The following is a 26,179-nucleotide window of genomic DNA, read 5'->3' as shown; positions in this document are numbered from 1 at the left end:
TTTATATTTAATTTTATTTTCAGGACTTTGATGAATATGACATTATTCTTAGTTGATTATTAAATGAGACCTGAATCTGTTAAGAGATTGCCTGTGATATGGCACAAGAAATGCAGTAAGAAATGTTCATATGGAATTAGTTGATGCTCTTGTTTCTGTATAATTTCATCTGCATTGCAATATTTAAGATTGCCATTTCTGAGTTTAGTTGAATCAGACAAATTCACTGAACTAAGCCTTTCTTCATTCGTTCATGTTCAATAGATGATAATGATGCAAAATTAAGGCATGGTTAGTTTTCACATAAAGTCTCTGATGTCCTATGAGTAGTTGTGGTATATTTTATATATGTAAATATTAATTCTAAATTATGCTGACTACCTAAAGAAAATGTTAACACATAATAAATGGACCAAGATCTGAAGGACAAAGTGTGTTTGATGATTTCTGATAGCTGTGTGCATACTTTACTCAACAAAAATTTGCTTACATTATTAATGAATACATTTGTACTGAATTCCTTTTGCCAAACAAAATGGGCTGTAAGATGCTTTAAAACAAAACAACATTAATATTGATCTAGCAAAAATTGACAAAATTAAGCTACACTTAACATTGCGGCAGTTGTATGGCTCAGCCTGTACTTCAAAGGGTGAGCCTTACAGCATATTCTGCAGTGAGTGGGATGTTACTGCATCATGTACATGTATGTAGGTGTGTGTATATATATATATATATATATATATATATATATTTATATACCCAATTTTCTCCCCAATTTAGTTGTTTCAAATTCTCCCCCAATCACAAAATACTACCAATGCTAGGAGGGTGACGGCTTGCACAGGCTTCCTCCGAGACCTCTGAAACCAGCCACCGCTTCTTCTTTTCGAACTGCCACTCACACAAGGTCATGGGACAGCCGAATGCTCTCCAAGGAAAGCGCTAACCAACAGATCTGTTATGTCAGCTTACAGACATCTGCACTGACTAGCATTGCATTGAGTGATGGGAGGAGAAGGGGGCCACCCTACCTACTCAGAGAGCAAGGCAAATTGTGCTCTCTCGGACTCCCAGCTACGGGCGGCTTTAGCATCACCAGGGATCAAACTCATGATCTCCTGATGATAGGGCCAACACTTAGATGGTTGCACCACTCGGGAGCCCTAAAAATACTTTTGCATTAAAAAAAAAAAGTGCTGACAGTTGTCTTCATGGAGTTTGGCAGGACCTTGCTGCACCACAAGTTTATATTGGCTGAATGGGTTGTAGGCGGCCAGAGTACAACGGCAACACCCATTTTCCCTATAAATCCTGCTGAAGTATTATCTAGCCTCATAAGCAGAGTGCTTGAGGCTTTGGATACTGGCTACAATGACATTACATCTGAGGATTACTGTCATGGAAGAATTTACACAATTATAAAACGGTGCTCTCTATCTGGTGACAGGGTTGTCATGATGAACTGACTTTGCCTGGTTAATGTTTTGTTTGTTTTAGTTTGCAGGTGATAAAATGTTGTGAAAAGTGACATCAGCTGTAAAAAGTGCTACACAAATAAATTTGATTTGACTTGTTTTGAGAATTGTGTATAGAATGATGAGAATGAGATTGGTGTTTCAATAAATGCATTTAAGCAATTGAGAAAAATGTACAGAACTTATAAACTGGAATCATCAGTGGTAAAAGCATCATAAATAATCACTGAGAAGATGTTTGTGTGAGAGCAAGGTTCCTGTCTGCTGGTATTCTTTAATGTTTGTCAGACTTTAAGTTTGACATTTTGATGGTTAATAATCTTACAGTTACTACAGTTATGTACGTCTTGTGTCACAAGTCTAATTCACTTAAATTAACTGGCAACATCAAAGCAGATCTTGCTTTTTATACAGGCCCAGTTTGGAAAAATACTTCAAAGGGCGTGTTGAGCAGAGTGACTGGTTCAACTAGCACTAGCGCAAATCTGAAAAGTATGCATGTGTCGGGGGGTGTGTGAGAGAGAGTGAGAGAGAGAGAGAGAGAATGGTAAGAACGAGTGTGCTACACCTCCTCTTTAGGTTAAGAGTCTAAAGCAGGGCTAAACACAATGATGAAACTCTCATCAGTTTTTTGCAGCAACAGGGTGAACAGGGTAATAACAGGGTAATACAGAGCATCTTAGGACAAACTTGCAGTGAGTATCTGAATCCAAAATATAATTTGTTATGTGTCTAACATTCATCTTAGTCATCATAACATCTCACATATGTTTTTAAATGTGAGCTAGAGGACTGTATTTTAGTGTTTATGCTTTTTTGAATTGGTTAGCCACACTCTTCTACACAAAAGGAAATAACATATAATGAAGCAGGGGGGTTAAATATTGTTCTTAATATTAGTCTAATGTAACTTAACAAAATTCATCATTAAGTGAAACTAAAAGATAGTTCCTCCTGCTTTCCAACTTATTGCATGAGTACAACTGAATCTTACACTCTCATAAAAACAGCATTCCTTTCACCTGATTTCCATGAAGGCTCAATTCATTATTTAGCATTTGAACAACAAAAATGTACACTCAGTGCAGATAAGCACTGGCAAGTGTAAGATAAAGTGTGACAAGCTTCACAGCAAACAAAGCAATACACACAATGAATTGTAAGTTTATTAATTATGATTGTCCTTCTATATACGCTCATTTTGTCAGGTACAAATACCATAGAGATGCACTTTGTGGGTTTACAGTTACTGACTGCAATACATCTGTTGCTGCGAAGCATCAACTGTCCCCTAGCCCTTTCAGTACCACAGAACCACAACTGACCACATAAAATTTGGTTACGGATCATTTTCAGCACTAAATGCTGGTGGTGGTTTGCTAGACAGGTGGAAAAACATGATCAGTGATGGGTATTGTGGTGTAAGCCACAAAATAGGTCAAATACTGTACAATATTTTACATTGTCTTTTTTTTCAGACTTCATAGCTGGAAGTATATATGTGCAATACTAATTCCCAGGAGCATTTACATTACAGTAGTTTGTTTTTATTTTGGGTAAAATATATTAGGTAGTTTTTCGGCACAAAGTATAAAGAGTCTTATACAAAGAATGTGAACCAATTTATTACATATAGCACTAACACTAACACTACACACATAACACTGCTTTCTTGTTATCTGATAGTATGAATTCTCATAAAATTTGGAAATATTTTATTTTGATTATCCACCAAGTACACAATATGGCAGGGTGGAATACGCTGCATGCTGTTTTTCAGCATGCAAGCATCCTTTTGAAGCATAAATTATTTGGGCTATTTAAGGTAGAAGGGGGAAATTTGTTTTTTTTTCGCCATTGGCCAACCTGTTTATTAAGAACTCTTACAACATACTTCTTTCTTATTCATCCCATAGTTTGTCTGTTTCGTCTTTTTCATTGTCCCATTTCACATAACCTTAGTGATAGCCACTGTATATCCACTATTTTACTCACTGTGTTGTGGCCTAACCACAGACTGCTCATTCAGGATTTGAACATCTTGCACTGAAGCATACCCTAGACATCACAACGGGCTTTGCTTAGCAGGTGTTATCCATATATCATTTACTATACTGAAGGTCTTTCATATGAATAATGTACAATTTACAAATGATTCTGTATTCATGTTCCACTGTTACATACATTATGTAATGCAATAGCATCATCTAGTGGCCATAGCAAGAACTCTAGTAAAGAGTAAGAAAGAACTTTCATTTTAATATTCAAGTGATTTGTTTTGAAATCTTCTGTTTATTGATTACAGAAAGCAATGGCTTTAGGTTTTCATAAAATTGAACTTTATTACATCATATAGTCAGTAAATGAATAATCAAATAGCATTCAGCCTTGTATTTCTTTCATGCCAGTACAAAAATCAGGCTTTTATTTTGTTTTCTATTTTAGGGAACAAATGTTATGTTTAAGCATGTATGTTGCATATGTGCTTACATGTTACACATATAAAACTGTAAAGTAAATATTATAATAGTGCTTTACATTAAACATATTTCTCCTCTGTAACAAGCCTTTACAATGTTTTTTGTATTGTTTATTGCTTCACCACATTTTTAAGAATAACTCCTGGAGGTGCAGAAGGACACCTGTCTCTATCATTTTCTAGAAAGGGTTCAACTTACTGACAAAATGTATAGCCTAAAGGGACCATATTGTCCTATCATACACACCGTATATTTCTGTTGTACTTGATCTTTTTCCACTTAAAAAGCTTGTTTGATTTTAAGTACCACAATAGTCATAATTCATTTTTACATGAACATTTCGAGTTAATATATTTGCCACACACACACACACACACACACACACATTATATATATATATATATATATATATATATATATATATATATATATATATATATCGCTGCAGTTGGACTGTTGGAACAAAACCTCATATCTCCAAAATGGCAACTTTACAGGAGAAGGAAAAAAACATACACTACTTTCAGTGTAAGTCAATGGAACCAGTCAACGGAGTGTAATGCAGTGTAAGTCAATGGAAATATCAAAACATATCATTTGGGCAGATGTGTTCAACCTTTTGCATACGACTGTAATATGTCACATATTATTGACTAAAATTCAAACCTCACCTAACCAACGTCATCAACTAATTAATTTATCTATAATGCTGGATATTTCCTTTTTCATTCTATTTTCTATCAAAACTACAATGTTGAATATTTTATTTTTGTAACCCAATGAATTAACACATTTTCAGCCCAGTGTTGAGCATTGCTGCCAATAGTTCTTATAAAAGGGTCTGTTGCTTTAAGAGTCCTTCCCTCCCCCCAGCCGGCTGCACAGTTATTCATGTATGTGCGCTGAAGAGAAGTAGTAGCATCTACAGAAATAACTCGTCATCGACACCTATAGATGTTTAAGTTATAGATTGTGTTGTATTTATCTCGGATTACACTGGATTGGCCAGCAGTCTGAGTGGGGATTTTCAGCATGTCTGGGTGAGTTAAATGCACAGTAAAGAGTTTGTACTGAAAGTGACATCTGTAATGAAAAATGGGCTCATGAACCTAATTTTGTTAAATGTAAGTGTCTAATTGTTTGTGGTGGTTTACATTGTGAGTGGACACCACATATGATCAGCCACGCAGACTAAGGAAAGTCTAGTTCACTGCTCTTGTGCGTTTCCTCATGAGGCACACCCAAAACGACCACTGAGTGAACACTGGATAGTAGCCACCACCATATTTTAATACGATTAAAATGACTTTGTCTTTAAAAACATTTCATATTCACAGCACAGACCTGAGACTGAGCTTGTTTCAGACTGAGTTAGTGTCCATCGTTCTCAGTGTCCAGAGATTCTCTTGAAATTTCTCATTTTTGAGGGAATTTACACCAGAATAAAGAAGAGTTTTGGACACTTATGTCAAACACTGTAAAGCAAACACAGCATCTACCAGATAAACTTTTCCCAGCTCACCCTGTTTAATTATTAACTATTTATTCTCAGCTGTGCCAACACGTTGTCTCTCTGCACCCTTACACTTGGTGACGGGCTGATATCTCTGGTAGGGGCGTGTAGGGGCACTTCTCTTTTTAAATGTTAAAATCCACTAATAGTATCTAGGTTTGAACCTGACTGAAGACCTGTGGTGTGTTTTAAAGAGGGCCATCAACAAGCAAAGATGAAGGAACATTAAGGAACTGAACATGCTCTGCATGGTGTGGCCCAAGAATCCTCGACAAGTGTTCTCCAACCTTCTTAAGCAGTTTCAAACCGTTTGGTGTCACTGAAGAACTTTAAAAATAAAACCATACAGCAAAGTTTATTTAAGTCTAAAATATCATTTATTGCATGTGCGGTTCATTTAATATATTGTTTTTAGGCACAATAACAATATGTACAGTATGGTTGCACAGTATACTGAAAATGAAACAGTATACTGGTTATCATACTGTGTACATTTGCTTATTATCAGTATTGAAAACAGTGCAACTAAACGAAGAATCTCACCTGCTGTAATGGCCAGTAAGAGGTGTACAGTCTCTAAGATGCACCCTCGCGATGTACATTGAAGCAAAGCTCTGCTGTGCAGTAGAGATAAAATTAAGCTGTATCTCTTTAGTTTTTTATTTATTTCTGTAAGAAACGCCACTACGAGGCTTTGTACTACTTTTACTTCATGTATGAATGAATGTAGCCTACAGTCAGAGCCATGAGACCCGCTTTATATGGTCAAGTAGTTAATTAACTAATTGGAATCTGCTCATTTCTCATCAACAAAGCTCTGTACTGTCTGGGTTGGAGTAGAAGTTGGAAGCTAGGCTGACTCCTTTTTTATATGCATCGTAAAAACTGATTTTAGGGGTTATAAAGTCAAACCGCCTTCTGGTTAATGAGTCAACAATATGATACCAGTTCTGTTAGCGTCCTATTTAGTGTTCAGTTAATCTGACATTTTAAAAACTACTTACATAAGTGTGAGTTTATTCCCTGTATCTGATTTACCTTTTCATTAACAGACATTTCACTCTTTATTCCTTTGCAGTGTAATTACACACACTTTTTCTTCATGTGCACACGTTCTGTCTTTATCTTTCTCTCTCTCTCTCTCTCTCTCTCTCTCTCTCTTTCTCTCTTTCTCTCTCTCTTTCTCCATATCTAACTTTCTCTAACATGCTGCATGCTCTCTCTTTATCTCTTGCATGACCCTTCACCCACAGTTGCTCTCTGGCTTTCTTCCATTTTTCTTTCTGTCTCTCTTTCCTCTTTTGAGAAGAGGGGGAAAGTTTAGGTCCGTTTAAAATATAGTCAGGCCCCAAGCCAGGCAACGCATCTGCTGTTCTGTAGTGTCTGACATACAAGTGTAAACTGTCCCCGATCTGACCCCATAAAGAAACCGCACAAACTTTCCAAACATGGAGGGATGACGTGGGTGTGTGTGTTCTTGTAGTGCTATTCTTGTGAGGACCCCATGTCCTCACTATGACAGGGCTGTATGAAATTTTTGCTCAAATGAGGACATTTTGCTCGTCCTTACTTCAGCATATGCTGTTTTCACCACAATTACTTTTTTTGTTCTAAACTAAAACGAAAAATTGCCTTTTGGATACTGAGGTCAAGGTTAGGCTTAGGTTTAAGTGTACTATTATTTAGCTACAGTAACAGAAAAATAAATAGAAACTTATGGACGTCCTCATATGTATAGCAAGACGTGTGTGTGTGTGTGTGTGTGTTAAGGGTACAGATCTGTCTGGCTGCTCTGACCCCTCCACAGTAAAATGGCAACTATTTTGATAATTGTTTACAGCGCTTGTGACGGCATTTCTCACTATTTTCAGAATTTTTCAAACCAGATCAATCAGTGGAGAACATAATCGGCCGATCAGTCCATAATGAAAACAGTCATTAGTTGGACACAAAACAGCTCAAAAGAGCTCCACCTCGACCAAACACTACAGTAAAATCCTGCTTTTAGTAATTATGAAATGCTGTATACCATGAAACTGAAGTTTTCTGAAGTGGTTCTCATACAGTTGAGAAGGAATAAAAGTTAACAAAGGGAACAACACACAGTGCACTAACCACAGGCTTTGCAGTTGGCTTTCTTCCAAGAACATAAACATTTTAACCAGAGGAAGTAGCTCTAGGCTGTTCACTCCCTGTGTACATCAACACTGTAGCCTTGAGAGAGGAGGAATCCTGCAACACACACACACACACACATATAGATGGACTCCATATGTTTAGCAGTAAATACCCTGTTAAAGAATGATCCAGCTGAAACTGTCCAGTAGAGGATTTTTATTTTAAATAACACATAACACAGTAAAAAAGTAACTTAATTACTAATGTAGTGTTACAATAAACCACTTATTTACTCGTATTTACTAATTTTCTTTAATACTTGTAAACCAACAAATGATCACTATAGTAATAGTTCTCTTAAGTACAGACTTTATGTAAATCAGATGTGGTTTGTTAATATAAGTGGAAAAATACCTAAATGCATACTTAAACACACACACACACGCACACGCACACACACAACGAGAAAGAGAGATATCCATATTATCAGGAGAGGCCCTCAGAAACAAGACAGCTACAAAGCATAAATACTTTTTACATTATAGACTTTGTTTATCACTCAGAGACAGGAAAAGACACATTTCCTCTCTTTCCAACAAGCAAATCCAGTCCAAACTAGTTTAAAGTGTTTTAGCAGCGGAGAAAGAAAACTTTGTATCTAGTCTTTAGAGGGAAAGCAGCGAGGGGAGTTTCAGCTGCCATAATTTACCTTCTGATTGATATTTAGACGGAAGATGGATGCTCAGTCTCCAGGTCGCAACACTGCTGAACGGACCAGCGTTACAGCTCAGGAAAGAGGAACGGCTGTTGTTCCCGTGATCGATAGAAATAATATTCAAGGCCCTTTGACAGTGAACATAAACCACATATATAGAGGTAAGTGATGTAGTCTTTTACAGGTTAAAAAATTAATTCAAATACAGATGAAAAATTTTGTTCAGAGAGTGAAAATGTCATTATTTTGTTACTAATGTACGTTCATTGATGTTTAAAACAAAAAAAATTATTTCATTGCAGAAAACATGTATTTTGGTTGTGACAGTTCTTAATGCTAAGTACTGATTTTAGACTTTGGGACACACTTTCTTAACAATAAGATCTATATGGCTCAACATGTTTCAGTTCCTGCTCTAAAATGCAGTGGGGTGGCTAAAATTAGGCTCCGTCTATGGACTGAAAAAAATTAATTAAACTCATGATAAATGTAAATCTTACAATATAATTTTAAAAGAAATGGAACAGATAAAAAAGCAGAAAAAAATCAGATTAGGAATTACATCTTCCCATAGAAAATATCCTATATATGAAGATTTTGCATACTTTTAGTTATTTCCTATTTGTATTAATGCCTTGAGTTCAAATAGATATGCTTGAGATAGATATGTTATAGAGATGTTTGAGAGTCCACCAACCAAAGGTATCAAACCAATATAGTGAGATAATTTGATACAGAATACTGTAGAAGTAAATTCCACAAAGTAATTAGTAATGTAATCCTATTGACCGTTTAAGAGAAGGAGCATGTACTTGATTTGATTTTTTGAGTAATCCACTCGTGTGAGGCTGTATTAAAATGACTGAAAATAATCATTCCAATCGCAAATAACAGCAGTTTTTAAACACATACAGTACATCTAATTTGGATTGAGGCCCTTGGCTGATGTGACTCTAGCCAGCTGCCTACCTTTGCGTAGTGCAAGGATAGAGGAGTATGTATTAGCAGTGCTGGGGACAGTCTATAGCAGCTGGCTCAGTAGAGTAGTAGAAGACATAATTTCTCCAATACCAACAACTCTGTTGACAATAAGTGGAACAGCCATTAGTTAAGACGAACCATCTGGTGGAACTGGTGTTAGCTGTTGGTGGTAGATAGTACTCCAATATAAACAAGATAGAAGATCTCGAAAGCCATGTTGAAATGTTGAAGCTGTACTTTTGTCCATGTTTGCATGTTAAATACATTAGTCTCAGTGGTCCAAAGCAAAATTATACATGTAAATTCCATCAAACGGGTATTTGCTTTGCTTATTTTTAGAGTAAAGGTAATTGTGTAATAAGGTTTAACTCTCACTAAAAGAGTCAGTTTTTAACACAGCTTACTACAGAATAATATGGAGTTACTTGTTCATGGTGTAGTATTGGATATTGTTTAAAAAGTAGTTATTATATTTTTCTTCTTTCTGCATTTTTCTTCTATTCTTCTTTCCTACTAATGATTCAGATGACAGAAGTACAGGGGCTGCTGGCCAGGTAAGTGATTTGTAAGTTCATAAAGAACTGCATGTGTGTCAGCTATGAGTATTCAACTTTATTCAAAGATTATTAAAAAATGTATCATTTAAATGGATTACTAATGAGTTTTAACCTTTTCTCTTTTTCCCTGAACTTAATTTGCCTTGGTCTTTTTTCACATTACAATCAGGCCAAAAATATATTGTATCTTAACAAGCATTTATACTGATTCTACTTCATTTTAATAAATTATGACAATAAACAAATAACAGTAAAACAGAAACACTTGAAAAACTAACTGTGGGCACATGCCCCCAATGCAGTTTATACCATGTAGACCTGTTGTTGTAGACTCTCTCTAATCTGTATTTTATGATCTACGCAGTCGTTGAGTGTTCTCAAAGTTATGACCATATGATCACATGCTTTGAAAAGTTTATTGTAATTAAATAAATGTAATTTGAGAAAAAGAAGCTCCCCCCCCCCCCCCTTTTGGTTAGGCAGGTAACTTCAGCTCAAAAACAAAGACTGTCCAAAAAGAACAGGTATCTGGCAAAATCTAATTTCAACACATTTACTGAATGGCTGTTGTCAAATTAATTTAGAAATTTTATCTGGAATTAAATTACTATAAATATATATAAATACATGTTAACAAGAAAAGTTGTGGAGAGAGCAGTACATTTGATTCTGAAAGCTAAGAATATTATAGCCAGAGGAGTTCCTCCAAGAAACTAGGTAGTGTCAGGATTATCATATATATAATAATATATATAATAATAATATGATATATATAATGTGTGCGTGTGTGTGTGCGCGCATGTGCGTGTGTATATATATATATATATATATATATATATATATATATATATATATGTATAAATTAAAATAATGTTACTATGAAAATTATTTTCATATGTACTCTTTGTGCATACCATTATGTCTGTTATAATTATCTATGGATATTACACTTTATTTGGAAGAGTAAAAAATGCATAAAATAATAAAAAATACAATAAGGCAATCATTTTGTGTGAGGGCGTCATTCTCTGCATGTATAGTCAAACATGTTCTTTGCACATGATATGAAATGTTTAATGTTTTTGATTGGTTTAAATTGAATAATAATAATAATAACGCCATTAAATTAATATACATCATGTTGTAAAATTCATTGAATCACAATAGCCACTTGCTTAATTGAATGAAGTCACATTTCAAGTGTTTACGTAACTGTTATATTTCTTTTATCATAGTTACAATGAAGTGGAATCTTTCATTTTCAAATGAAGTGGAATCTTTCATTTTCAAATATAGTATTTTTATTGCTGTTTTTTGGTTAATAACACAGCTTTTATAAATATTTTTTATAAACACAGCTTTTATAAGGCATAAATGACACTAGGTTCTATTAGTGTATGTTAACGTCTCTTAGATTGCATTTTCCATACAAGTTAAAGAGAATTTGAAAGTAATAAAATTGTCTTAAATGCAAGGGAAACTATTCTACTTCTGTTCAAATGCATCATAATTCACATCTAATTTGATTAAAATAGTGGAGAAAAACAAAAGCATTTTGTGTTGTGTTGTAATGCCATATTACAATCCAGTGTAGTTATTATCAGGCATAAATTGTGTCATGATTGCAACGTAATTGTTAATTCTTTTTAATAGGATGGTGTAGGTATGAAGTCAGCAGATGGGACACAAAAGAAAGATTCAAGTATCAAAATTCCAGACTTCATCTACAGGCTGCATTTAAGTAATTTCTATCCCAGTAAACTGACAACTGCAAATGCCTTCAATATAAGCAGGACTTCATTTTTAAAAGAAGAGCCCCAGTCAGAAAAGAAGCCACTGAAAGTGGAGGACTTGGCCTTTGTGTACCTACATAAATTGCTCACACTTGATTACAGAGCCAGGTCCTTAACCATTCATAATGAATGTGTCACCACTAAAACAGGGAAAAGATCTGCTGAAAACAAAGATTTTTATTCTTTTCTGAATGATGAGTGTGAGTATACTGATAATGAAGATGGAAACACACAGATTCACCCAATGGACGTCCAGATGGCAGTTTTCTACTGTGCTGACAGTTTCCTGAGGCAGAACATGGTGACTAAACTCTCCTCCTGCCAATACGCTCTGCCTCTGCTTGTGCCCAGTCCTACATCTACAGACATTGAACTCCCTCTCTGGACCTTTCGGCAGATCAAGAAGATCTGGAAGTCAGTTGGTGGTCTCAGCACATCATTGCCAGTCTGTCAGATTAAAGCTCCAATGGTGTTTTTCTGCAGGCTGGGCTCTGTTTCCACTTCCAAATCCGAGCTGCTCAATTCTGTGATTAACCCAAAGCATGACACCTTCTTCCACAGAGACAGTCCAGGCAGCAGCAGGAGCCGCCTGTTCATGGAGGGGCTGGTGGAGATTGCCTGGTACTGTCCTGCAGGGAACACTGATGACCTTTTTAGTGAATGCATTGCATTCTGCAATCTTCATGGTGATGCTGTAAAGAACAGAAAACAAACTAACTTTCTGAGTGAACAAGCAACAGTCAATGTTGTCCTGATGGAAAACACAAAGAAGCATAACGACAAAGACAGAGAGATGGTACAGAAGCTCCATAATTTGTCAAAGCCTTTGATCTGTCTTATGAGTGAACAGAAAGGTACAAACACAATGGGAAATGGATATAACATAAAATATAAAATAGGACTCAGAGACAGAAACCAGGCGGAGTTACATGAAGAACTGATATCAGTAATCAGTACCTGTTTGCAGAAATGTAATTCAGCTCCCACTTTCAGTCTTGAGGCAAGCACAGAACTGGCTAAAAGTTATGGATTCAGAGTTGATGAAGACAGTCAGGAATGCCAGGCAGGAAAGACTGGAGCTCTGGAGGTCATAAAGCTGCTGAAAGGAGGAGACATCTCCCGAATCAAGGCCAAGTTCCTGCCATGTCAGGGGAAACTGTGGCAGGATTGGAGCAGGAAGAACAAAGAACAGTATAGATTGTATGGAGATGTAGAACAGACCAAGAGCAAAATACAGGACCACATGAAATCAATACGGAATCAACAAAGGAGGACTTCACTAGACTTAATGAAAGCTGTTTGTAAAAATTTAACCTTCAAACAGATTTCAGAGAAAATGTACTTTGTGAGATGGCTTGGAGTCTACCTAGACGTCTCATTTTTAGAGAAGCTTTCAGAAGTTACTCAGCAATATTACAAACAGTTGTCAGACCTGCAAATTTTGAAACAAAAACGAGAAATAACTGATGAGTTCAGAAAAAAGCAGGAAGAACTTATACAATTATCAGAGAAGGTGGATGCAGTGACGTTTGGTCTGGAGCACATAGTGAGAGAAATGGGTCAGATTTATGAGGCCTGGGCTGAAACTCCTGACAGAATGACAGCAGAGGTTTCTATTCTCCCTGTTCTGGCTGCAGACCTCCTGATCTCTGGACATCCACTGGAGCTGATGGATGGAGATGCTGCTCATGTCCCTCTGACCTGGATACAGTCTGTTCTTGACAAGGTCACTGAGAGACTGGGAGACCAGAGAGTGTTCGTGCTGTCTGTTCTGGGTCTGCAGAGCTCAGGAAAGTCCACCATGCTGAATGCCATGTTTGGGCTGCAGTTTGCTGTGAGTGCTGGCAGGTGCACAAGGGGAGCTTTCATGCAGCTGATCAGAGTGAAAGAAGAGGTTAAAGACCAGCTGAAGTTTGACTACCTGCTTGTGGTCGACACAGAGGGGCTTCAGTCTTTACAACTGGTGAGCAAACAGTCAGGACTCACTCATGACAATGAACTGGCCACTTTCGTCACTGGTCTTGCAGATCTGACTCTGATCAACATCTTTGGGGAAAATCCAGCAGAAATGAAGGACATCATTCAAATTGTAGTCCAGGCATTTCTAAGAATGAAAAAAGTAAAACTCGCTCCCAGCTGCATGTTTGTTCACCAGAACGTTGCAGATATCAGTGCTGGAGAGAAGAACATGGAGGGAAGAAGTCAACTGCAGAAACAACTGGATGAAATGACTCATTTGGCTGCAACTCAAGAAGTGTGCAGTGCAGAGTTTTTTACTGATGTGATCAAATTCAACATACAGACAGATGTGCATTACTTTGCCCAGCTGTGGGAGGGAAACCCCCCCATGGCTCCACTAAACCCACGTTACAGTGAAAATATTGAAAATCTCAAACAGGCCATTCTCAAAACTGCAGCAGGAAAGAAATGTCTAAAACTCTCAGAGCTCAAAGTCCGTATTAAAGACCTGTGGAGTGCAGTGCTGAATGAAGACTTTGTGTTCAGCTTCAAGAACACTCTAGAAATATCAGTGTACAGGAGACTGGAGGTCATGTATGGCAACTGGACATGGGAGCTCAGGGAAAGCATGCTTTTTATTGAGAAAAAACTGCACAACTGGGTTGAAAATGGAAAAGTTGTTGCTATTAATCAAAGACGGATTCATGAAGAAATCAGCGGTACTTTCTGTGCTGTGAAAAATAAGACGGAAAAATTCTTCGCTGAAGATAAAGATGCTGAGATCCTTTCACAGTGGAAAGCAAGAACAGAGCAGAGAATTAAAGCCGTACATGATAGTCTCGTTGAAGCGGCTGCAAGAAAAATGGATGAACTTATTAAATTAAAGAAAGCATGTAAAAAGCTAGACGAGAAGAAAACCCAGTATGAGAATGACCTGTTCAACAGGAGTAAAGATTTGGCTTCTACACTGGAAGATATGGACATGAATGAGAGGAGCCTTTGCAGAGAGTTTGACTCAATGTGGGGAAAATGGCTTTCAGATTTGAGGGCAGAAACGCCTCCAATTAAAGACGTCAAAGTAGAGCAAGAAGTGATGAACATACTGAGTTCATATTTTGAGCGTCGCACCATTTATTCCAACAGAGACAGTGGACATTACAAATGGATTTATAACAGAAGAGATTATTCTGACTATGTCACAGTGAAGAAAGGCACGTTTGGCATTTCATATTATAGTTTGGACACCAAAGATCATGACTCAGTCAGAAAGCTAGTGCAGCAGACAGTGAGAGAAGCCAAGGAGATCATTAGAACTAAACCAGTGCACAAAACAGGCTACAGTGACGCTTACACACAGGAGATTGTGAACTGTGTGAAGAAGAGAGTGGCAGAGTTTAAAGCTGAGAAATTCACCCTGAAGAATGAATTCACAGTGGATTTGTCTCTGTATGTCTGTGACATTGCAGTAAGAAGGTTCACTGATCTTCACAAGGTCTTCAGAGACGCTAATGATCCTGTGATTTACCTGGGAAGTAAGAAAGGAGATTTTTTCTCCATCTTCAAGAAGCAATGTGAAGGAGTATCAGCCACCGTGGTGTTTGCAGACTTTGTCTGTAACAAACTCAAGCCGTCTATCCTGCAATCTGTCTATGATCAAACTGCCATTGATGCAGCTGGAGAAATGAGGGCAAACTTCCCAGCATTCAATGGAAACAGGTCAAACCTGGAAAAACACATCCTGCTGGATCTGGCAGAAGCTGAAAGCTTTGAGAGATTCATGACCTACATCGAGGATCCAAAGAAACACTTTTCAGATTTTATTGAAACAGAGTTCAAAGAGCAAATGCTGGAAGGCAGAAACCCCAGAATATTGAAAATTCTAAGGGATGCTGCAAACATGAAGCATTCCAGTGTTTCCACAGCCATCCAGAAGGCCACAGAGGAAACTAAACGCAAAAAAGATGTGCATGAGTGGCTGAAGAGGTTTTCACAGGAGCTCGAAGGTGAAGTGATATTTACTGTGAATGATGTTGAAGGAGCTCATTACCAAGAAAACACTGAGACAGACTTTTTTGGTGAAGTGATGAATGAAACCCTCCACAGTGTTTTTAATGAGATGACCAGCAGCTTTGACCACATCTCTTCAATCAGGATGGATGTGTTCAAACCAGAAATCAGACCAGAAGATATTCTGAAAAACCAGTTGTGTGGGTGTTGGGTTCAGTGTCCCTTCTGTGCAGCTATTTGTACAAACACCATAGAAGGACATGATGGGAAGCACAGTGTTCCTTTCCACAGACCTGAAGGAGTCACTGGGTGGAAGTGGTACAAGACCGACAATCTATCAGTAGATATCTGCACCAGTTCAGTAGTGAGTGATGCTCAAATAGTCTTACCAGATGAAAAGTGTGTCCCTTACAGGAAGTATTGGGAAGCTGGACCAAAATATGCTTGTTGGAGCATCACACCTGACACTTCAGAACAGGCCTACTGGAAATGGTTTGTGTGTCGGTTTCAGAGAGACCTGGAGAAGCACTACGGCAAAACTTTTAAAGGAAAGGGGGAGATTCCTACAGCTTGGAGGAACATCACTAAGCAGAATGCCATAGAAAGTTTAAATAATTAATTCTCATGTGTAAGGGCCAAAAACTAGAATGCCAGAAATACATGGTCTTCAATATAATTTAAATTGCCATTATTATATTTCTTTCCTTTGTTTTTTTTTTCTCTTGATAATCATTTCTGGAAAGCAACTGTTGTCTTAAATATTTAATGCTGAACCAGCAGGAAATGTAAACTTACACCTAATACCCAAAAGAATATAAACATCATCTGATGGTTTCAAGTAGTTTTGGGAAATGATGTCTGATGGTTCTTAGGGATTCCTACCAAGCAGCAAGTATCTATACAACAGAATGTAGGATGTCAATTAATTTGTGACCTTTAATGTAAAGTGTTACCCGCTACTTACCGTGAATTCAAAAGATCTATCAAACCTATGAATTCTTGCCATGTCCAGTGAAAAAAAAGTTGGAAATTTTGAAAGCACTGAGCCAAAGCCCCACAACTTGACTAAGTTCAGACCACTTATTTTGTTAAGAAGAAAATCTCTCCCCTTACCTTCTACAGGTCACTGGCATGAAGGTTTGAATAGACAGTCTCAATGGCAGAATGAAATAAAAACTCCCAACATCTCTCATCTCTAAAATTGATCTCTGAAGTCAATCTCTAAAATTACATCGTGTTTTGAAGTGTGGCATCACCTCATGGCCTTGATACATCAGCTCTAGTGCAGATAATTGTGTGCACATCTCAACACCATTCATTTACATTTGGAAAGCTAATAAAAAGGGGGACTAAGGACTGCAAGCTAGTTTTATCTCGCTTGGCCAAGATGGATTTGATTTTCTGGGATGAACCACAAGAGGGAAAGCAGAACATCTCTGAGGATTACCTGTAAAACTGATTGTATGAATAAAATGTGCAGCCACACTATGTGAGTTTTTTCATGAACATTGTTTGTTCCATATATTTACATGAATGACGGACCATGCCCTATAAATATATTCAGCTTTAGAGACTTAAAACCATCTGATAAGAAGACAAATACCTGGATCCCATGTGAGCCAAGAGGATGTAGTCTGGTGCCTGGTGGTGATTTATATACACGCCACCATATCTGTGCACATTTGATTCAAGTCTGAAGGACCTTATTAGATCCTACTGGTTACAGACTCTGAAAGTCAAAGACGTGAGGCTGCATTTACATGCGAGAGGCTACAAGACAACATGCTACTGAGTGATGTGCTAGTAACCTCTCCTCAATAGCCTACACATGCCTGTTCTACATGGTGTAATGTCACATACAGGCCAGAAGATGGAACATTTAAGCTTCATAAACTTATAACTCCATTAACTTTCCATCATAAGACACTTTATACATAGGATGTCTACATAAACATTCTTGTCTTACATATACACAATGTTTTATTAATGACAGTTCAGTACTGAAGATGTATTAATGTTTTATATTAATTTGAAGTACTAGTGAAACTCCCTACATTTGACCAGGTAAACAAGAGCTTTTTAACAGTGTAAGTGATGAAAACCTTGTTAACGTGACTGAAATGCATGTTATGAGGATCTCTTAATTAAAGTAGTCCACTTCAATTCAGCTGGTATTTCAGAATCTACAGGGAATAGATGAGTATTATGCGATGATAAAATTCCTTTAAAGGGAAGAGAGTACCCGATGAAGGACTAGCAACCTGTCCTGCCTTCCACCTGACGAATGCTGGCATAGGCTTTGGTGTATTGTATGATGCTACAAACCCAGGGGGTGTATGGTGTTTGTTTTGTGCTCTCTTGTAATCACTTTTCCCCTAGGGTTGGTGTCTTGAGGGCTCTGATTTTGTACAGCCGTAGTTACTTATGGGCTGGTGAGACTTTGCAGAAGAGAGGGCTGTTCCAGTGGTCGCACATGTGCCATCAGCCTCCACCTGACCAGACCAAGCACCCAAAGCTTTGTTTGTGAACTCATGTGTTAGCCTGTTGTATGAGTTTGCCTAAATACTTGTAAAGCTCTCTTTTTGTACGTTGTTTTTTTTTTTTTTTTGTATTTTGCTTTCTCCTGGTTTGGGACAGGGAGCTAGCCTTAACAATTTTGTTTTGTGTTAGCTGAGTTATCTTTTTGGTTTCTAGTTTGTCTTTGGCATTATCTCACCCCCTGAACTTTTCTCTTCATTATGTTCACCTACACCTGACCAGTTTAAAGCTAGATTTACCGGCATTTATAAGATGGTGTTCTTGTCTATGTAATAGCTTTGGCCAATTTGCAGTTAATTTTGCACATAAGAAGAAAGAGATTATGTCCTGTTTGCCTTTAATTTACTGATTAACCTTAGTAACTATATTTCTATTGATTTGCTGTGATTAGCTCTATATTCACTTTGGTGCAAACGTCTATAATCTTGTCTGACTTTTAATGCCAGATGTGCTGTTACCAAGTATGTGGTTTCATCCTAAAACAGGGCTCTTAACTGGTATCAGGTATGCCCCAAACTGTTTGACCTTTTTCCTAAGAACAGTTTGAGGGTTCATAGTTGTCTTACCAAATGGCTGTAATGGTCATAAATTACAGGTCATGCAGAGCCAAATCTGTTTTGACTAGTTTTAGCAGGTACATGGAATGTTTAACTCTCCACTTGCTTAAGCATCGGATAATGGCAAAAGAGTCAGTATAAAAAGGGTTTAACCCAGGAGATCAGCAGTTAAGCGGAGTTAGTAGTGGTTAAGGGGCTTATATCACAGAGGTCACCTGCAGTAGCAGAGACTTCTTTATCTGTTGATTATGAACAGAGAGATGGCAGACTTTTGAACTGCTGAGAGCAGAGAGACATGCTAGAGCCTTTTTGACTTTAATTAGTTAAACTTTCTGAGCATTAAACCAATGATTTTTGCATGATTTATAAATCTTTCTTAAGGATTATGAAAACTTTTTCTCTGATGCATTCTTTGAATAAATCTACTATAGATGTTTTTGGACTGTTTCCCGACTCTGGCTGCATATTCTATGGTTCACAATTCACTTTTAAACTATACAAAGAAAAAGCAAGTAATAGTGTTTCACTTCAGTTAAATGTCAGAAAACATTTAAACAAATAAGGGCTAAAGAAACCTGCAATGCACTTACCACAGAAAAGTACAGTTCCTTTTAAAGAAGAGAATTGAAAGTAAGGTAAAATCTTACTTATGTAATGCAAAAGTTACAGTATTGTAAAATTCATGAGCAATGCAGCAGTTAAAGCACATTACGGAGTAATACCTGTGAACCACGGGCTTGCTAGACATTTGACAAAATATCAAATATGATGCTATATAAACAATAATAATATAAACAGTATAAACATTTTATTAAAGCATCTTTAAAGGCTCTAGATATTATAAAACCCTAAATGACTCTGAAGGACATGGTCACTAAAGCTAAGCTTAAAACACATTTTTATCAATTAGCATTCAGCAATCGTTGATCTGTGGACTGATCTGTTGTCTGTACACTGTTGTGTGAATGTGTTAGTGGTTTTCGGAAGGTGGGAATCCTTTTTGTTTTCTTGTAAAGCACTTTGGTTTTAAATGTGCTAAATAAATAACATTTATTTACTTACACTCTACACTCAATTCAAAGCTCTAGACTGACACAGACATTTTTTTATATATTGTTAATGTAATAGTAATATTAATATATTAGTAATTTATGTATTATTGTGTTTCTTATTTCTTCTCTTAAGGCCAAACAATATTGTTACTCTCAAGAGCGGTTGGGAGGGAAATGATTAATTGTAGAGAAACTCACAGACTCTTTACAGTGGTGGTGATAGGAACCAGGGGTCACCATGACTACAATACAAATTTAGCCACTTTATTTACTACACAAAACCACCAGTGAACCACCATGTGTCTTCTGAGTATTAGGAGTAATACTGATGGTAAAAAAGAGGAATGTCTATGGAAAAAAAGTAAAAAGTTTTCTTTGGGCACATCTTTGTAATGCCTTGCATGTATCCCTCCACCATGCATGTAATTGAAGAAATGATTGTGTAGTTTGTGTAAGTAATTGTAGCAATGAACTGCTGTTTCTAAAAAATATGCCAATATCCTACCGACCTCAGTGCTGTTTGAGAATAAAACATTATAATGTTGGAGGTACTTCAGTGATAACTGGGCACTTTAGCAGACCACAGGAACATATTTTGACCATACCTCGACTTTCAAATTAAAAACATATTCATAGGAAGTGTAGACACATTGTTAAACTGAAAGCTTTACTGAGCTCATTGCACACTGCAATGGTTTCTATGCAGTGATTGGGCAACTAAGAAAATAAGGCAGATTTTAAAATACTGGATTGAATATAATTACATTTCAGGAATGACCTGAAGTGCATATAAACAAAATGACAGGACTCTTTTTTTCTTAAGAAGCATAGCTGAAAAATATTTTATTTAATGTTTACTCATCACCAGGGACCAACCCAAACACCAGTTTAGGCTTATTGGTACCACTTTATAATGAGAGCTACCTTCTTAAAACTTTATACTCAATCATGACACTCACCTGTTTCTAATTAACCTGTTCACCTGTGGAATGTTCCAAACAGGTGTTTTTTGAGCATTCCTCAACTTTCCCAGTCTTTTATTGCCCCTGTCCCAACTTCTTTGGAATGTGTTGCAGGCATCAAATTCAAAATGAGTGAATATTTGCAAAAAACAATAAAGTTTATCCTTTTGAACATTAAATATCTTGTCTTTGTAGTGTATTCAATTGAATGTAGGTTGAAAAGAATTTGCAAATCATCGTATTCTGTTTTTATTTATGTTTTACACAATGTCCCAACTTCACTGGAATTGGGGTTGTATGTTTTGTAACTGCTGATAGATGATCTTTAATTAATTAGTTTTTTTAACTAATTAGTAGCCATTAATAAGTCATTTTAAACCATTCATAAACCATCATATTGTCTTTTATTAAGTGGTTCTGGTTTATTTACAGTTTTGTAAAAGTCTCCAATGGCAAGATGTTTCTTGCTCTGTGGGGAAATGTGGCTTCAGGGATAAGCATGTGTTTAATAAAGCAAAAGAACTAATGGTTTCATCCAGACAATAACAAAAAAGCTGAATTCTGTTACATAACATTAACATAATTATGTCCTAAACATGTCATGACAAATATTGTCCTGTAATATAACAGTGTAGTGTTGAACTTACTGGTAGTTGCCATAATGTTCAATTGCAGAAGGCAAATTTTTTTTATTTATTTTTTTATTTACATTTACAGCATTTGGCAGACGCTCTTATCCAGAGCGACTTACAGTTTGATCATTTTACACAGGGAGGTGAAGGTGGTGTTAGGAGTCTTGCCCAAGGACTCTTATTGGTGTAGTGTAGGGTGTTTACCCAGGTGGGGATTGAACCCAGTCTACAGTGTAGAAGGCAGAGGTGTTATGAGAGCTTTGTAAGAGTAGTTGAAGACAACTCAGTCAAAACTTGGTGAAGAATTTATTTTCTGAGGATGTGAGTCAACTGTCTACTATTGTTACCATATCTTGAACAGTTTAATGGTAATTTTGCATTTCAGACCTAAACATCATAAAACTATATGATGTGGTCTTAAAAACCCCTGCCAAACTCATCCTGGTACCTCACATGCTCACCATATTTTGGTGTGTTCTTTCCTCCATACTGAGCAATTCTACTTCTTTCAGTTTGAACGAAAATATTACATAAAAGTCATTTTAAAAAGGTTTACTGAATTTAAAATTATTTACATTGTCACACTGTCACAACTGGATTGCTATAATGTCTCTTGCAGCTCCCTAACTGAGCAGTCTAATACATCACTGCCTCCTAGTGGAATATAATATTATTAACAAAAACCACCAATGTTATCTTATCTGTGTATCTCACATTCATGTGTGTACTTCTGTAGTCTTAGTAAAAATCTGTTAGACTCAGAGCAGGTAAGAAGGTAAGAGTCTCTGTGAAACTCACAGCAGGTCAATGCTGTAAGAAAGTGGAACAAGAGATAATGATCAGACATAAATGAAGTAAAATGAAACTAAACTATTGAATCATCTCCTTATCCTGACTTTTCAAACTGCACTAACATGACATGCTGTGTGCTCCAGTTCACATTCTGGTTGAGTTTCTATGCTGTGTGGAAAGCTTTACATCAACTCACAACTTAACAGCTGGCATCTTTCAGATCATCCTTTTTATGAGTGTGTGTGTGTGTGTGTGTGTGTGTGTGTGTGTATTACAATATTGTTTAGTTTCTGTAGTTTACAGAGTGGATCCTCCAGTAGCTCAGAGAGCAGCTTCACTATAGACTCTCCTGGTTTTTTATAGTCCAGATTTAACTCTTTCAGATAGGAAGAGTTTGACTTCAGAGCTGATGCCAGAGCAGCAAAGCTTTCTCTGTAATACTGCAGCATTCCAGCCTGCAGCATGAAAGAAACATTCCTTACAGATTACAGTCCATCAACTATTTTTCTAGTTGATGAGCTCATATTTATGAATCTAATGAAATGCTTACATTTGAATGGAATTCTAGAACACTTGTATCACAAATGTGATTCGTCAACGATTAACACCAGAAACATTTGTAGTGTCAGTTCTACAATTAAAATTACTTTTGTGTTAAATCTACTGTCAGACCTGCTGTGTTGAAAATTAAAGTTTGGGAAAAGAAAACATTTTCAACCAATGTGACACAGGGCAGATTGATATGCTAGAAAACTGGATTTATCTGGTTTAATCAGTTTCCAAAATATGACCCCCCCCACCAGACAGCCATTAGACTTGACATAAGGAAAATCACCATGTCAAATATGTAAATAATGTCACACACAAAGAGACATACATACATTTTTACGGTGATCAAAGATGAGCCAGAAGAAAGCTACACTGAAAAAGAGGTAACCCTTTATGCACCAAAGATATAGTGTTGATATGGTTATAATTTTTTTTTGCATATCAAATTATTGGGGAGAAGAGCACATGTCTTGCAGATCACCCTAATGATGTGTGTGTGTGTGTGTGTGTGTGTGTGTGTGTGTGTGTGTGTGTGTGTGTGTGTGTGTGTGTGAGTGTGCTTCTATGCATAAATCATTTAAGTTAATAACTCACTGTAGTTTCTCAGGTTTACAATGTGGATCCTTTAGTAAATCAGAGAGCAATCAGAGAGTTTAACTTTCTTGGGGTAAATGCTAACACTGTTATCCCAATTACTTTTAGGTTTTATTTTTAGTGATGTTCTTCCTCACTTATGGTTTTGGAGAAGGGACAAGTGTAACTGTGCATTGGCTATCCTGTGTAACAAAAAACAAATAATTAACAAATAAAGTCCAAAGGGATAAAGCCAGGTCAGTTTTTTATGCTTATAGTTCAGAAATGAGGAATTTCCCTGAAAAGAATAAAAAGAAAAAATGAGGACTTTTATTTTAAAATGATCTCTCGGTAGTCCATATTGTAGTCCATATTAATATTATGTAAAACATGTATAGTTTATGAATGTTGGTTTAAGCTTTCAAGAACATGTTATCAAGTGTTTATGTAAGGTGATATGAATGTGTTATGTAGACACTCTACAAATAAAGTGTCACTGCTTATTCTACAGCCATGTTTTCTGGCTTTTATCTGGTGGAACAAAAAGTCTGTAAAACTGATTATGTTGTCCATGCATCAGACCATAAAAGACAGACTAGGTTATGCCCCAAAACCATGTTTAAGGCATATCAATCAAAGGATAAGCGTGGCTCTGTACAATGTGCTGGTGAGGTGAGTTGGATACTGTTCCTGTTTATGTTGCTGCTATGTTGTATATTACAGATGGGGATATGGGAGAAGGGGCTGGTAGTGAGGTTTAAGGTTGCCAGATAGTTACTCATGTGGTGTTAGGGTACTGAATTTAAAAATGTTGAAAAAGTGACCTTCACTGTTAACATATTGAACAAAAAAACAATATGCATTGTTAATTTAATCCTGCAGTTTCTTAGCATATTCATAGATGTTCCTACTAGAACTAATGTAATTCAGCAAGATATTGAAGTTACTAATTCTGCTCCAATTAAGCAGCATACATAAGTTAAATGCTCTCACAATTTGAGATTCTTATCTGCTGCCATATATTGAGGATTGTGTAGACAAGGTTGGTTTTGATCACTTTAATAGCAAATTAGATTTGCTAAAGGGTTATTGGCAGGTTCCATCAACTGACAGAGCTTTCTATTAGTCAGCTTTTGTAATTCCTGGTGATTTTGTACAGTATCAAGTTATGCCTTTTGCGCTTAAGAATGTGCCTGCAATGTTTCAAAGACTTGTAAATACTGTCTTGGCAAATGTACCTGATTGTACAGCCCATTTAGCTGATTTCATAATTTATTCATCTGATTGGCCTAGTCATTCACAAACCTTAGAAATTTTTTTTATCTAACTTGGCTCAACTTGACCAAATGTGAGTTTGCACAAATACTATTGCATACTTATGGGAATAGAAGGAAAAATAGACATGGGCAAGTGCCTCCGCTGCAAGTTAAAATTGTATCAATATTAGAATTTCCTGTTCCCACTAACAAGTTGTAAAGGAGTGTCAGCATACATTTCAGCACATAAGGCTTCATTATGTATCACTCCAATACTCACTGCTCCTGACCTCCCTAACCTGTTAAGTTGAAGGTGGGTGCTAGTTGCAGTGGGAGCAGGTGCAGTTCTCAAGCAGAAGGATGACGATGACATTGATCCTATGTTTTGTCTGGGAAAGTGTAACAAACATCAGTTAAACTATTCAGTGATAGAAAAGGAATACTTAGCCTTGCTTTTCTAGTGTGTCTGTTATGGTTTTTACTAACCATAACCTGTTTGTTTTTTATCATGCATTCAAAATCAGCAATTAGTGACTTGGTCTTTAGTGGTTGGTTAGTGTAGTGGTTAACACCTCTGCCTTCTACACTGTAGACTGGGGTTCAATCCCCACCTGGGTAAACACCCTACCATATACCAATAAGAGTCCTTGGGCAAGACTCCTAACACCACCTTTGCCTTCCTGTGTAAAATGATCAAATTGTAAGTCGCTCTGGATAAAAGCGTCAGCTAAAATGCTGTAAATGTAAATGGTCTCTTATGGTCCAGGACTATAACCTGGTCATTCAACACACAAGGTGATGAAAACATGGTTGATGATATCCAGTCCAGAGCCCAGGGTGATGTACAGAAATGTTCCCTGGTGGTGTTTAGTTTAATTGTAGGGTTGAAAACTTTTTCCTGGGTTGGCATGTTATGTGCCATAGCACGTACGTATGTGCTTTGTGTGTTGTTTAGTTTTCTCCCTTTGCTGTAGTCTGCCACAGATTCATTCCTATTGGTGGATTCATTTCTACTCAGATGATTTTTCAAGATGAACAACATCAATGGAAGCGGAGAAGCTTCAGACTTAAGATCCTGCAAGATGGTAGGAAGGCTGCCATACATCATTCAGAACATCACTTTCAAACACACTTACAAGATATACTAGCTGCTATCTTTTTCCACACATCTGCACATTTTGCCATGTAGCTTGTTGTTGCTGTTTTATTTGTAAAAGAGATGCTGTAGAAAAATTACTTGATAATATCTTACACAACTACTAGCTTAGCTTAAAATCCTTGTTAGTCTTGTTGATAGTCTTGTGAAGTCTACTTGGCAAGTTCAGTCCAGTTGGTAACTTTAAAACCTAGAAACATTCAAGCCAGTTTGGGCACACCTGTACAGAAACAAAACTAGGTAAGAGGGCAAGTACCACACATATATTCATGTTTTGTTTAAGTAGATCAGGTTTGGTTTTTTTATTATTATTATATTTTTATAGGGTCGAGACTGGAACTTGGTATATTTGTTAATGTTGAACTGTCTCTTGCATAATGATGTATGACACGTGTTTTTTTAAAACATAAAGCTTCTTTAAACCAGTCTCCATACCAGCTTCATGTTAATGATCCCCCTGTTACCTAGACTTAACCAAGGGTCAGAATACTTGTGAACAGCTCATGCCAAG

At 36.8% G+C, this 26,179-nt stretch overlaps 1 protein-coding gene across 1 annotated transcript; it reads left to right on the top strand.

The window, feature by feature from the left end:
* Positions 1-4,860: 4,860 nt before the first annotated feature.
* LOC108413650 (interferon-induced very large GTPase 1-like) lies at positions 4,861-20,293 on the top strand. Its single transcript, XM_017686267.2, has 4 exons — positions 4,861-4,998; positions 8,317-8,465; positions 9,811-9,839; positions 11,496-20,293. The coding sequence occupies exons 1-4, from the start codon at positions 4,991-4,993 to the stop codon at positions 16,218-16,220; spliced, it is 4,911 nt and encodes a 1,636-aa protein (XP_017541756.1). The 5' UTR covers positions 4,861-4,990; the 3' UTR covers positions 16,221-20,293.
* Positions 20,294-26,179: the final 5,886 nt, after the last annotated feature.

The sequence above is a fragment of the Pygocentrus nattereri genome, chromosome 9 (assembly GCF_015220715.1).
Source record: "Pygocentrus nattereri isolate fPygNat1 chromosome 9, fPygNat1.pri, whole genome shotgun sequence".
In the NCBI taxonomy this organism is placed as follows: Eukaryota; Metazoa; Chordata; class Actinopteri; order Characiformes; family Serrasalmidae; genus Pygocentrus; species Pygocentrus nattereri.
This window is presented reverse-complemented; position numbering and strand designations above follow the sequence as displayed.